Consider the following 13,164-nt stretch of genomic DNA (forward strand, 5'->3'; position numbering starts at 1 on the left):
TGGAAACGGGGAGAGACAGACAGACTCCCGCATGTGCCCGACCGGGATCCACCTGGCACGCCCACCAGGGGGCGATGCTCTGCCCCTCCGGGGCATCGCTCTGCCGCTACCAGAGCCACTCTAGCACCTGGGGCAGAGGCCAAGGAGCCATCCCCAGCGCCCGAGCCATCTTTGCTCTAATGGAGCCTCGGCTGAGGGAGGGGAAGAGAGAGACAGAGAGGAAGGAGAGGGGGAGGGGTGGAGAAGCAGATGGGCACTTCTCCCGTGTGCCTTGGCCAGGAATCGAACCTGGGACCTCTGCACGCCAGGCCAACGCTCTACCACTGAGCCAACCTGCCAGGGCCTATATTTCTTATAGTGTACTTTACGCCCCCATGACTTTTTTATAACTGGCAATTTGTATTTCTTAATCCCATCACCTCTTTCACCCAGCCCCCAACCCTCTCTCTGCCTGGCACCCATCAGTTTGTTCTCCATGTCTATGAGTTTGTTTTGTGTGCTTATTTACTTCGTTACTGTTTATTTTTAATTGCACATATAAATAAAATCGTAGGGTATTTGTCTTTCTCTGTGTAATTCATTTCCTAATGCCCTCTAGGTTCATCCATGTTGTCACAAATGGTAAGTTTTCATTCATTTTTATGGCTGAGTATTGTTCCATTGTATATATATGTACCACATCTTCATTATCCAGTTGTCTATTGATACACACACTTAGGCTGCTTATATATCTTGGATACTGTAAATAGGGATACATATATCTTTTTGAATTAGTTTTTTCATTTTCCATAGTGGCTGCACCAATTGGCAAGCCTACCGACAGTGCATGAGGGTTTCCTTTTCTCCACATCCTCGCCAACACTTGTTTGTTGATTTATTGATGATAGCCATTCCAACAGCTGTAAGGTGATACCTCATTTGGTTTCAATTTGCATTCCTCTGGTGATTAGTGACCTAGAACCTCTTTTCATATGTCTCTTGATCATCTGCATGTCTTCTCTAGAGAAATGCCTTTTAGGTCCTCTTGCCCATTTTTTATTCTGATTGGGGTGGGGGTAATGGATTTCTTTACATATTTTGGATATTAACCCATTGACCGATTAATCATGGGCAAATATCTTCTTCCATTCAGGTGGTTGTTTTTTTGTTGTGTTGGTGTACTTTGCTTTGCAGAAACTTTCTAGTTTGAGTTAGACCCATTTTATTAGTTTTATTTTATTTCCCTCGTCTTCGGGGTCTCACTCAGAAATTACTACGAGCATTGTCAAAGAGTTTACTGCCCATGTTTTGTTCTAGGAGTGTTGTGGTTTTGGGTCTACATTTAAGTCACTAATCCATTGAGTTTATTCCTGTGTATGGTGTAAGAAAATGGTCTAGTTTCATTCTTTTTTTTTTTTGCATGTATATCTGTCCAGCTTTCCCCATCTGCTTATTGAAGAGAATGTCTGTACCCCTTTGTTTATTACTCTTCCTATGTCATAGATTAATGGACCATAAAGGCATGGGTTTATTTCTGAACTCTATTCTGTTCCACTGATCTATATGTCTATTTTTATGTTTTGTAATTAGTTTTTACTTTTTCTGTGTGTTTGTGTATCCCTTAATTTATTGTTGTAATTACATGTGGTCTACTTTTGTCTTTTAATCTTTGTACTAACTTTACAGTTGGTTGGTTGACTGCTTTTACTATTCACCTTTAGTGAGAATTTTTTCTTTCCTGTATTTTATTTTTTTTAGCTTTTCTACTTAAAGAAGTCTGCTTAACATTTCTTGTAATTCTGATTTAGTGGTGAATTCCTTTAGCTTTTTCTTCCCTGGGAAATTCTCTCTGATTCTAAGTGATGGCGTTGATGGGCAGTCTTGGTTGTAGGTCTTTACTTCTCACTGTTGAGAGTATTTCTTTTTTTTTTTTTTTTTTTTTTTTTTTTTTAGAGAGGAGAGGGAGAGACAGAGAGAGAGAAGTGGGGGAGGAGCTGGAAGCATCAACTCCCATATGTGCCTTGACCAGGCAAGCCCAGGGCCTCGAACCGGCAACTTCAGCATTTCCAGGTCGATGCTTTATCCACTGCGCCACCACAGGTCAGGCTGTTGAGAGTATTTCTTGCTGCTCTCTTCAGGCCTGCAGATATTCTGTTGAGAAATCAGCTGACCATCTTATGGGAACTCATTCTTGACTGCTTTTCTCCTGCTACTTTTAAAATTCTTTAACTTTTGGCATTTTAATTATGATGTGTCTTGATGTGGGCCTCTTTGGGTTTGTCTTGTTTGAGACTTTCAGAGCTTCCTGGACTTGTTTACTGGGTATGGGAAGGTTTTTTTTGTTTTTTTTTACAGAGACAGAGTCAGAGAGAGGGACAGATAGGGACAGACAGACAGGAACGGAGATAGATGAGCATCAATCATCAGTTTTTCGTTGCGATACCTTAAGCTGTTCATTGATTGCTTTCTCATATGTGCCTTGACCGTGGGCCTTCAGCAGACCAAGTAACCCCTTGCTTGAGCCAGCGACCTTGGGTCCAAGCAGGTGAGCTTTGCTCAAACCAGATGAACCTGCGCTCAAGCCGGTGACCTCGGGGTCTCCAGCCTGGGTCCTCCGCATCCCAATTCTATGTTCTATTTTCTGCGCCACTGCCTGGTCAGGTGGGTTAGGGAAGTTTTAAGTCACTATTTCTTTTCTTTTTTTTTTTTTTCATTTTTCCGAAGCTGGAAACAGGGAGGCAGTCAGACAGACTCCCGCATGCGCCTGACCGGGATCCATCCGGCATGCCCACCAGGGGGTGATGCTTTGCCCCTCTGGGGCGTCGCTCTGTTGCGTCCAGAGCCATTCTAGCACCTGAGGCAGGGGCCACAGAGCCATCCCCAGCGCCCGGGCCATCTTTGCTCCAATGGAGCCTCGCTGCGGGAGGGGAAGAGAGAGACAGAGAGGAAGGAGAGGGGGAGGGGTGGAGAAGCAAATGGGCGCTTCTCCTGTGTGCCCTGGCCGGAGATCGAACCTGGGACTCCTGCATGCCAGGCCAACGCTCTACCGCTGAGCCAACCGGCCAGGGCCAAGTCACTATTTCTTTAAACAGGTTTTTTATCTCTCTTTTCCCTCTGATACCCCTATGATGCCCATGATGGTACACTTAATGTTGTCCTAGGGGCTCTTCTTCTATAGATCACTAACTTGATCCTCTTTTATCTAATCGGTTTTCCTCTAATTCATTCTTTATTTTAGTTATTGTATTCATTTCTGACTAGTTCTTTTTTGTTTCCTATCTCCTTGTGAATATTCTAGTTCCTCTATTCTTCCCCTAAGTTCATGGAGCATCCTTATAACCAGTGTTCTGAACTCTGCGTCTGGTAGATTGCACATCTCCATTTTGTTTAGTTGATTTTTTTCTGGAGTTCTGTTCTTTCCTTGTTCCTTTTTCTCATTTGGCTGCCTTCCTGTGTCTGTTTCTATGTATTAAGTAGAGCGCCATCATGTAGGCACAGCCTCTCTGGTCACTCAAGCTGGGCACGCCAGGTACACCGCCACGTGGGCTACCTGCGCCCTCCTGTTGTAGTTGAGCCCAGTTGCTGTTGGCATGTCAGTGGGAGGGACTTACCCCCAGGCTGAGAGGACTGGCTGGAACTACTGAGGCGGAGCATCCCTCGAGTTCTTAATTGCCACTGCATCGGTGTGTGAACAGCCCTTCCATGTCTGTGCTCCCCCCACCAGTCTCATCCTGGCTGCTGCCTTATACCCTTAGTTACAGAACTTGTGTGTAGCTGGGCCTCAGGGGTTCTCACCGAGGGCTGCTCTATAATTTTAGTTTTGATGTGGTTATGGGAAGAGGTGAGCACAGTGTTTACCTACTCTGCCATCTTGACCAGAGTCAGCTTTGGGATTTTCTATTATGATTTATTGTGGGCTGTCCAGCTAACCCTACAGGTACAGCCAAGACATCTTTCCATCAAAGACACTTTGGCCTAAAATTTTCTAATAACTACATTAACATGGGTCTGCAATCTGTTAAAAATAATTAAATAAGACAATTTAGGTGATAAAAACAAACTTTATTTAACACAGAAGTAAGCAATCTACGATCCCAAGGGTTCAGAGAACTACATGGGGCAGAAGGTAAGAAACTTTTATTGGATAAAGAATAAGCAACAGGAAGTAAGTTTGGGGCCCAGATTGGCTTGGCATTTTAGGACTAGTTGGCTGGTTATATAGTGCATTGCTGAGTCGATGAAAGAGTTTCCAGGAACACGAGAGTTAAGTTTCGGTTTGATGATGTGGCACCCCAGGCAGGGGGAACTCCATCTTGGGCTAGAAATGTATTTCAACTGTCCCGCTCCCCTTTAACCATTGAGAACGTTTGAGGTTTTAAGTAAAAGGCTTAGTGTGACCCTCAGTTATTGGTGCCCCATCAGATCTCACTGTATTCATCAGAAGAGACGATGCCAGGCTCGTGTTCTTGGGGCTAGCTATGCTCTTCAGGTCTCTTGTCATTCTAGTTGGAGAGAGATGGTCTGTTAGCTGGTCAGTGGCTTCCCACATTATTTAAAACTTATGAGAGAACACAGTATTTAAAGTAAACAGTAATAACGCCCATGACTTGGGGAGTGCCCCTGAGTCAGGGCTCCCATGTCCCTAACCAACTAGAATCAAGTCAAGAAATGATCCCCAAGAGGAGGATACCTCTCTCTTCCAGTTTTCCTGTTTGTGTACTACGGGTAATGCCTCTACTTCACAGAAGTATTTATTCCATGAGCTTGTTCCAGAGAAACTGAGGCACTGGACATCAGAGAAGTGTGTGTTTGTTGGAGATTGGATTGCCCTCCTTTGTAATGGCCCAAGATATGTGAACAATGGCATTATCTTGCTAGACTAGGGGAAGGCAAGGTTGACAGAGAATTATAAATACCTTCATGATGTGAAAATTAGGAACAGGATGGTCAGAGAGGGAATGGAGAAATTGTTCTTGGTCCTAGGTGTTGGGAGGAAGCAGCCTACCTTGATTTGGGGATCTTTATAATGTTTACATAGTACCAGAAGTCAGGTGGAGCCTGTCTCAGTTATGAAATACACACCAAGGTTTGACAACACCTTGAAATTTTGCAGTGGTGTCAGTGGTTAAGTGGACTTGGTAGGGTCTTTTCCAGGAATCTCACTTTTACAGGAATCTCGCTTTTGCAAGAGGATTGGAGTGAAAGAAAGTGGATCTGTAAATGACAAGACCATAATGGAATTGATAAGAAAATGTGGTTAAGTCTATGTCATTTAAAATAACTGGAATTAAGACTGGAACATACCAGGTTTTTAGGAATTTCCTACAATTTCCGGAACCACTTAGCATATACATATATTATCCAAGAAGATTTAAGTAGATTTCACTTTATTAAGTAGATTTCACTTCTTAGTGCTTCCTATATAAGTTAACATATCAAATAAGCTTAATTGGTTTAACATTTTTTTCAGTTGACCCTTAAACAATGTAGGTTTTAACTATGAGTCCTCTTATTTTTTTCAATAAATACTGTATTTTCCTTATGACTTGAACATTTTTTTTCTCTAGCTTACATTATTGTATGAATACAGTATATAATACAGTGGTCCCCAACCTTTTTTAGGGCCACGAACCAGTTTAATGTCAGAAAATATTTTCACGGACCAGCCTTTAGGGTGGGACGGATAAATGTATCACGTGACCGAGACAAGTGTCAAGAGTGAGTCTTAGACAGATGTAACAGAGGGAATCTGGTCATTTTTTTAAAATAAAACATCATTCAGACTTAAATATAAATAAAGCAGAAATAATGTAAGTTATTTATTCTTTCTCTGCGGACCAGTACTGGTCCGTGGCCCAGGGTTTGGGGACCACTGATATAATACATATAACATACAAAATAACGTGAATTATCTGTTATCAGTAAGGCTTCTGGTCAACAGTTACACGTGGATTTTCAACCACCCACTAGAGGGGTAAAGGGGTTAGCACCCTTAACCCACTGTGTTGTTCAAGAGTCAACTGCATAGGGAAAAAGAACCAATCATTTGGCATTTGTCCAGAGGGCCTCTGGCACATTTCAAGTTAGTTTGAGGTCAAAAACACTTTAGAATTTGATTGGGGGAATTTTGTCAAAATTACCCATTTAACCATAGTGATTTTGAAGCAAATACAAAACGTTGCATAGTTGTTAACAAAAAAGAGATTAGCTCTTCACCCTGAGAAGGTTGCGCTCAGAGGCTCCTGAGGCGGCACTGGCGCAGCCTGCGAGTTTGCTGAGACAGAGCTTGTGCTTTCTGGGCAGAGGACTTGAAAGGGAGAGAAAAACATGTACCTGCAATTTCTTATTAATAGCAGATCAGTAATCTAAGAAAATTATATCCTTTTAACAGACGAAAAAATTCTAACTTTGCACCCACATACTTTTTATATTAAAACTCATTTTTTAGCCCTGGCCGGTTGGCTCAGCGGTAGAGCGTCGGCCTAGCGTGCGGAGGACCCGGGTTCGATTCCCGGCCAGGGCACACAGGGGAAGCGCCCATTTGCTTCTCCACCCCTCCGCCACGCTTTCCTCTCTGTCTCTCTCTTCCCCTCCCGCAGCCAAGGCTCCATTGGAGCAAAGATGGCCCGGGCGCTGGGGATGGCTCTGTGGCCTCTGCCTCAGGCGCTAGAGTGGCTCTGGTCGCAATATGGTGACGCCCAGGATGGGCAGAGCATCGCCCCCTGGTGGGCAGAGCGTCGCCCCATGGTGGGCATGCCGGGTGGATCCCGGTTGGGCGCATGCGGGAGTCCGTCTGACTGTCTCTCCCTGTTTCCAGCTTCAGAAAAATGGAAAAAAATTAAAAAAAAAACTCATTTTTTAAAAACTTGGATCCATTCTAATCTTAGCCAGCCTGACCACAAAGAAAATTCCTTTCCACAAACAGTCTACAACGTTTTAAACATCCATTTAGGTTTTCTTATATTTCCTCTCCAGAGACGAGGAGAGCCGACTCTGTACGCGTTTTCACTCTTCATCAGATTCTGCTGGTTTCCCAGGGTCCCACAGGCAGCCCTGAGACAGGAGGGTTTACAGTAGAGCAGGGGTCCCCAAACTTTTTACACAGGGGGCCAGTTCACTGTCCCTCAGACAGTTGGAGGGCCGGACTATAAAAAAAACTATGAACAAATCCCTATGCACACTGCACATATCTTATTTTAAAGTAAAAAAAAAAACAAAAAACCGGGAACAAATACAATATTTAAAATAAAGAACAAGTAAATTTAAATAAACAAACTGACCGGTATTTCAATGGGAACTATGGGCCTGCTTTTGGCTAATGAGATGGTCAATGTCCGGTTCCATATTTGTCACTGCTAGCCGTAACAAGTGATATGACGTGCTTCCAGAGCCGTGACGCGTGCGTCCTGCGTCACCGGAAGTAGTATTGTATGTGAGCAACGCCGCCACATACAGTACCCCAGTGCTCCTCTCACTGACCACCAATTAAAGAGGTGCCCCTTCCAGAAGTGCGGCGGGGGCCGGATAAATGGCCTCAGGGGACCACATGCGGCCCGTGGGCTGTAGTTTGGGGACCCCTGCAGTAGAGGGTATATATAGCTCTGCTGTCAACCAGAATTGAGCAGTTTTCCTTTTAGATTCCCCTTCACTGTGCAAGGAGTCACATCAGCCTGGGTCAAGCCCACAGGGGCCTTCCTTGGGGTGTAGATGTGGGTTTGTGGAGCTGGTACGGAAGGTTTGACCAAACCTTCAAGGACACACTTTCTTACAGTGCCCAGTGGACTCCAAATAAGACACCAATTTCTGGGTAGTGTTTTGTTGATGGCCTTGGAGCTGTTGCAAGGCCACTAATTTGCTGGCCTTTTATATGGTCTTGTATGTGTTTTTCAGAGTGGAAAGACAGTTCGGTTAGACTAGTATTAGCAAATATTGAGTACTCAGGCAAAGGGGGATAGAGAAGAATGGAAGAAGTCACTTCAGTATTGTTTAGGTACAGGCAGTCCCTGGGTTATGAACAAGATAGATTTTATAGGTTTGAAAATGTTTTAAGTATTTATACTATGCACAGAAAGGTAAAAATAGAGATTATGTTAAGACAAACATCTAAGTTGCACTTAATAATAAAGGCACCTGTTCCAACTTACATACAAAGTCAACTTAAGAACAAACCTACAGAACCTATCTCATTTGTAACCGTGGGACTGCCTGTACTTCTTGTCTTTAATTTTTCATTTAGCTGTTTGCAGTGAATCTTTCAAAAAAGCTATTTGGAAGCGTTTGGGGGTCTTCTGCATACCAATTAAAATAGGCATTCCATTCTGTTTGATTTGGGGAACCCTCACTTTCATGTGCACTTCTTACCAAACATTTGCCGTAATAGCCATTGCAATTCTAGGTTGTTGTGGTAAGTTAGCCTTTATGTAGGTATCTGCAGCTTCCAGGACTACAATTATGAGACCTGATAAGCGGGTGTGCCAGGAAATGGAACACTTTATCACTTGAGGGTTGCATTTCTTTAGCTACGCCCGGGGTGTTAGAGCCACCCGAGTACCCGAGGGACGTGCCGCTGGGTTGGGGATGTGTGCTGGTTTACAGTGTACCTCCCCGCATGGAATCTTCCTGCGGTTGGCAGGTGTACTCACTCCAATCTAATCTGTTTCATAATCAAATCATCCTGGTAAGGAATTCTTAGACTTAGGTGGCGAGTGCTCTAACATCTTACAGTGTTTGACCCGTGCCCAGTTTTTCAGCTTTGGCTTCCAGAGTCCTGTTAGTGATAGATCCAGTATTCCTTTCCTGGTAAGATTTCTTATAATGCCGTAATAGCTTTTTTTTAATTGTGTGCTAACATTGTTTTTTCATTTTTATTTATTTTAGAAAAGAGAGAAAAAGGGGGGAGGAGCAGGAAGCATCAACTCCCATATGTGCCTTGACTGGGCAAGCCCAGGGTTTTGAACCGGGGACCTCAACATCCCAGGTCAACGCTTGATCCACTGCGCCCCCACAGGTCAGGCTGCCCTAATTGCTTTTAATTGTCTGGTTTAGATTTTGTTGTGCCCTTGGTTAAAGCAATCTTAATTTAGTTCCCAGATCTCCCAGCAGTTTAGTTTGTGCTGTGGACTTACCTCAAGGCGTAGGAGTTCCCTAATCGGTACCAGTTATTTCAGACTCCCAATAAAACTGTCCTAGAACCCTTCTGGGAACAATCTTTTTTTAAATAAAGTGTGTAGATTGGAGAGCTACATGCAAGGGAGCGGAGCTCAAATCCAAGAGCGACTTATCCACGGCCCTCCGTGTTGATGAGAGGAACAGTGAACGCAAAGGGTTCAGCGGGCACCTCGCCTGTGTGTCTCGTACTGCAGGCCATTGGCAGTCAGCTTTCATCCTTGTCACCAAAACTGTTTAAAATGATTAAAGAACACAGTTTAGGTGACAAAACTAACTTTATTTAACACTTGCTAAAGTAGGCAGTATACGGTCCCAGGGTCCTAAGGACTGAAGCCTAGGGCAGAAGGCAGGGAGGTTTTATAGGCCAAAGAATAAAAAAAGAGAAAGTAAGTATAGAGCAGGGGTCAGGAACCTATGGCTCACGAGCCAGATGTGGTTCTTTTGATGGCTGCATCTGGCTCGCAGACAAATCTTTAATAAAAAAAAGTAATGTTAAAAATATAAAGCATTCTCAGCCCTGGCCAGTTGGCTCAGTGGTGGAGTGTCAGCCTGGCGTGCAGGGGTCCCAGGTTCGATTTCCGGCCAGGGCACACAGGAGAAGCGCCCATCTGCTTCTCCACCCCTCCCCCTCTCCTTCCTCTCTGTCTCTCTCTTCCCCTCCCGCAGCGAGGCTCCATTGGAGCAAAGATGGCCCAGGCGCTAGAGTGGCTCTGGTCGCGACAGTGCGACACCCTGGAGGGGCAGAGCATCGCCCCCTGGTGGGCGTGCCGGGTGGATCCCGGTCAGGTGCATGCGGGAGTTTGTCTGACTGTCTCTCCCCGTTTCCAGCTTCAGAAAAGTAAAAAATAAAAAATAAAAAATATATATATATAAAGCATTCTCATGTATTACAGTCCATTCATTTCCTACCGCTCGTGTTCGTGGTTGCGGGTGACTGGAGCCAATCAAGCTGTCCTCCAGGACAACACCAAATTTTTATTGGATAATGCGTAATGTACACGGGTCGTTGTATGGCTCTCACGGAATTAAATTTTAAAATATGTGGCGTTCATGGCTCTCTCAGCCAAAAAGATTCCCGACCCCTGGTATAGAGCCCAGAGTTGGTTAAGAATGTGTTTCACTTGTTTAAAGGCTTGTGGAGGGAAAACAACATGATCTGTAGTTGACAAAACCTAAAATGTTTACTGTCTGGCCCTTCACGGACAATTCCTCTCAAAGCCACTGTGCGTGTGGTTTCGATAGGGAGGAGTCACACCCCTGTTGCAGCAGAGTGTACACCCTCTGACACAGTTTGCAGAGACACTCGGGTGGGTGCCACAGTCTCTGCAGTACAGAACGGGACGAGAGGTGTAGAGGAGCCACGCAGACCATTACAGGATGTCGGTAAGCTTGCTGCACTTTTTTTTAAATCATATCATGGGAATCCAAGGTTCCCCCGTAAATTAATGAAATTAGAATAGAAACAATATATGGGGGAAATTCAGTTTATTCCTAATTTCTCTTCTTGGTGATTAGATTTAAGACTCAGTAACTTAAGCATAATGATTTATGAATAATACTCATTAGTAAACTATGGAGGCCACAGTTTTAATAAAGATGCCAAATTGTAAATTTGATGACTTATTTTGAAAGCTTTAATGCTAGCACCCAAGTCCTTGTCCTAGCTACAGAATTTCATTCTAACATTTGCTGGAAACCTCATGGGAGGGCATCAAGGAGATATGTGTTGCCTGAGTGGGTCCATCGCATGGTTACGAGAGTTGGTGTCAAAGAAAAGCCACCTTCCTATCTCTCCCCGACATAGCTTTCCAATTGTAAAGTATACTTCATACAAGTTCTATGTATATAGGCCCTTAGGGACGAGATCAATATGCAGTTGACCCACCTTAGTCTTGTGTACCTTATTTTCTTAAAATAATCAATTTCTTAATTACCAAGTGCTATACAGAAATAAAACCAGGCTTTTTCAAATGTACCACAGCTCTTTGTGAAGATAACATTCATTTTCCTTCCTTTGTTGGTAGACAGGTTTACAGGGCTTCATTTAATTTGCTGGAAAAAGAAGTTATTTAATAGATGAGTACATTTAATAAAAAAAGTCGTCTCCCCATGCATACTCAGCTCTCTGGTACTGGAAACTAGTAATAGAAGGCTTTTCAATAAACTTATAAGCAAGGCAAGTAGTCACTTCATAATTCAGTTCCTCTAGTAAATACAGGCATCATTTAGAAAAAAGTCATGTTATAAATATCCTCTTTCTAAGGTTTTTTAGTTCACTAGGCTCATCAAAATGAGTAATTCTAAAATAGAATTACTACTTAACAGCTTGGTTCATTGGTCAAATTGTTAGAAGTTAAATTTTTTTGGCATGTTTTTAAATAGTTTTATTATGTTAGTTACTAGTGTCATATGTTAAGTGCATAAGAATTATATTAAAAGTTAAAAACAGGCAGGTAAAAAGATTCTATCACAACACTAAAATCGAGTCCCAAGTCAACAGAAGAGAAAATGGTCCTATGTAAGTGGCTGTGACTTCAATAAGAAGTCCACAGAGCCCACTGGATTGTGACCCTGGCTCCCTTTATAAGTAGTGTTACTAATTAATAAGCATGGGAAATTAGATTAAGATGTAGCATCATTTAATTGTAGTCTGCTTTAAATTCCAGTATTACTACATACTGGCATGTTCCTTTGTACAAGTTACTCTACTTGCCTGTGCCTTAGTTCCCTCATTTGTGTGAAGGATGTGAGGATCTCTTGATATAAAATTCAAAGGAATCATATGCATCATTGAACTTAGTCTCTGGCTTTAGGCATTCAATAAATGAGTGACCTTTCAAGTATAGAACCTAAACAGCCCTAAATTCATAATTTTATGATAGGTTATCTCATCTGGTTAACATGCGTATTACCTTAAAGATAAGCTCTAGCAGGGGTCGGGAACCTTTTTGGCTGAGAGAGCCACGAATGCCACATATTTTAAAATGTAATTCCATGAGAGCCATACAATGACCTGTGTACATTACGCATTATCCAATAAGAATTTGGTGTTGTCCCAGAAGACAGCTGTGATTGCCTCCAGGCACCCACAACCATGAACATGAGCGGTAGGAAATGAATGGATTGTAATACATGAGAATGTTTTATATTTCTAACATTATTTATTTTATTAAAGATTTGTCTACGAGCCAGATGCAGCCATCAAAAGAGCCATATCTGCCTCCCGAGCCATAGGTTCCCGACCTCTGTTCTAGGGTTTTTTTAAATGGAGTAGCATATCTTGGACCTGGGGGAGAAAACGAAGAGGGGTGTGGTTTTTCCTTTACCTCAGTAGTGTCCTCCTTTTATCTACTCAGAATAAAATGCACCTGTGCCAACACAAATACTAACAGGTGTCTGTGGTGTACTGTGGATAGCACACGGGAGGCAGGGCAGGTCACACTCAGCCAGAGGCATGATGACTTGAACAGCCTCATTTAGGGGCAGCAGCTCCAGCTCAACCCCAGCTGCTCTCCCCTACCCCCTAACCATGCATGCGCATGCGCTATGCACACACCCTTGCGCAACAAGTTCCAGCAACAAATTGGTGTTTAAGGCAGGATGCCCCCAACTATACTTTGATAAGGCACAGGGAGAGGAGAGCCCCGTCTGCTGTAGCTGCCCTGCGAGCATACGTCCCGCTTTGGTGCATCCTTTCATTTCCTATGTGAAACAGAGCAGGCAGTCAGTGTCTGCTACCTGGTCGGTGTGTCAGGCGGCCCCTGCGGCTGCTGAAGCTTTGGCTCGGCTCTATCGCGGTGGCTGACAGCACTAGGGGACAGGTGGATGGACCGGTGTGTGCATACCCTGTCATTCTAAGGGGGACACGGCAGCTCTGTCTGCTCCTCTGGCCGCCTTTAGTTCTGCAGCAATGCTTACATCCGGGTGGAAAACTGGGAAGAAGAAAATCCTGAGGCCTCAACAGCTGTCCTTCACCCCAGCCCCTGGCTCAAGTTGTGACTGTCACAGGAAGCGGAG

The 13,164-nt window shown here is 43.8% G+C and overlaps 1 protein-coding gene across 5 annotated transcripts in view; it reads right to left on the reverse strand.

Annotated features, from left to right (window-relative positions):
* Positions 1-9,104: 9,104 nt before the first annotated feature.
* Positions 9,105-13,164, reverse strand: part of SVOPL (SVOP like) — a 77,310-nt gene continuing 73,250 nt past the window's right edge. For 3 of the 5 annotated variants that reach the window (XM_066362814.1, XM_066362813.1, XM_066362810.1), the window contains one exon: positions 11,126-12,433. In XM_066362814.1, the coding sequence (XP_066218911.1) occupies positions 12,398-12,433 (36 nt within the window). In that variant the 3' untranslated portion in view covers positions 11,126-12,397. Of the gene's footprint in view, positions 9,378-9,413; positions 12,434-13,164 lie in introns of those variants that run through there. The other 2 variants (XM_066362812.1, XM_066362811.1) reach the window with 2 other exon arrangements.

This window comes from Saccopteryx leptura, chromosome 2, assembly GCF_036850995.1.
Source record: "Saccopteryx leptura isolate mSacLep1 chromosome 2, mSacLep1_pri_phased_curated, whole genome shotgun sequence".
In the NCBI taxonomy this organism is placed as follows: domain Eukaryota; kingdom Metazoa; phylum Chordata; class Mammalia; order Chiroptera; family Emballonuridae; genus Saccopteryx; species Saccopteryx leptura.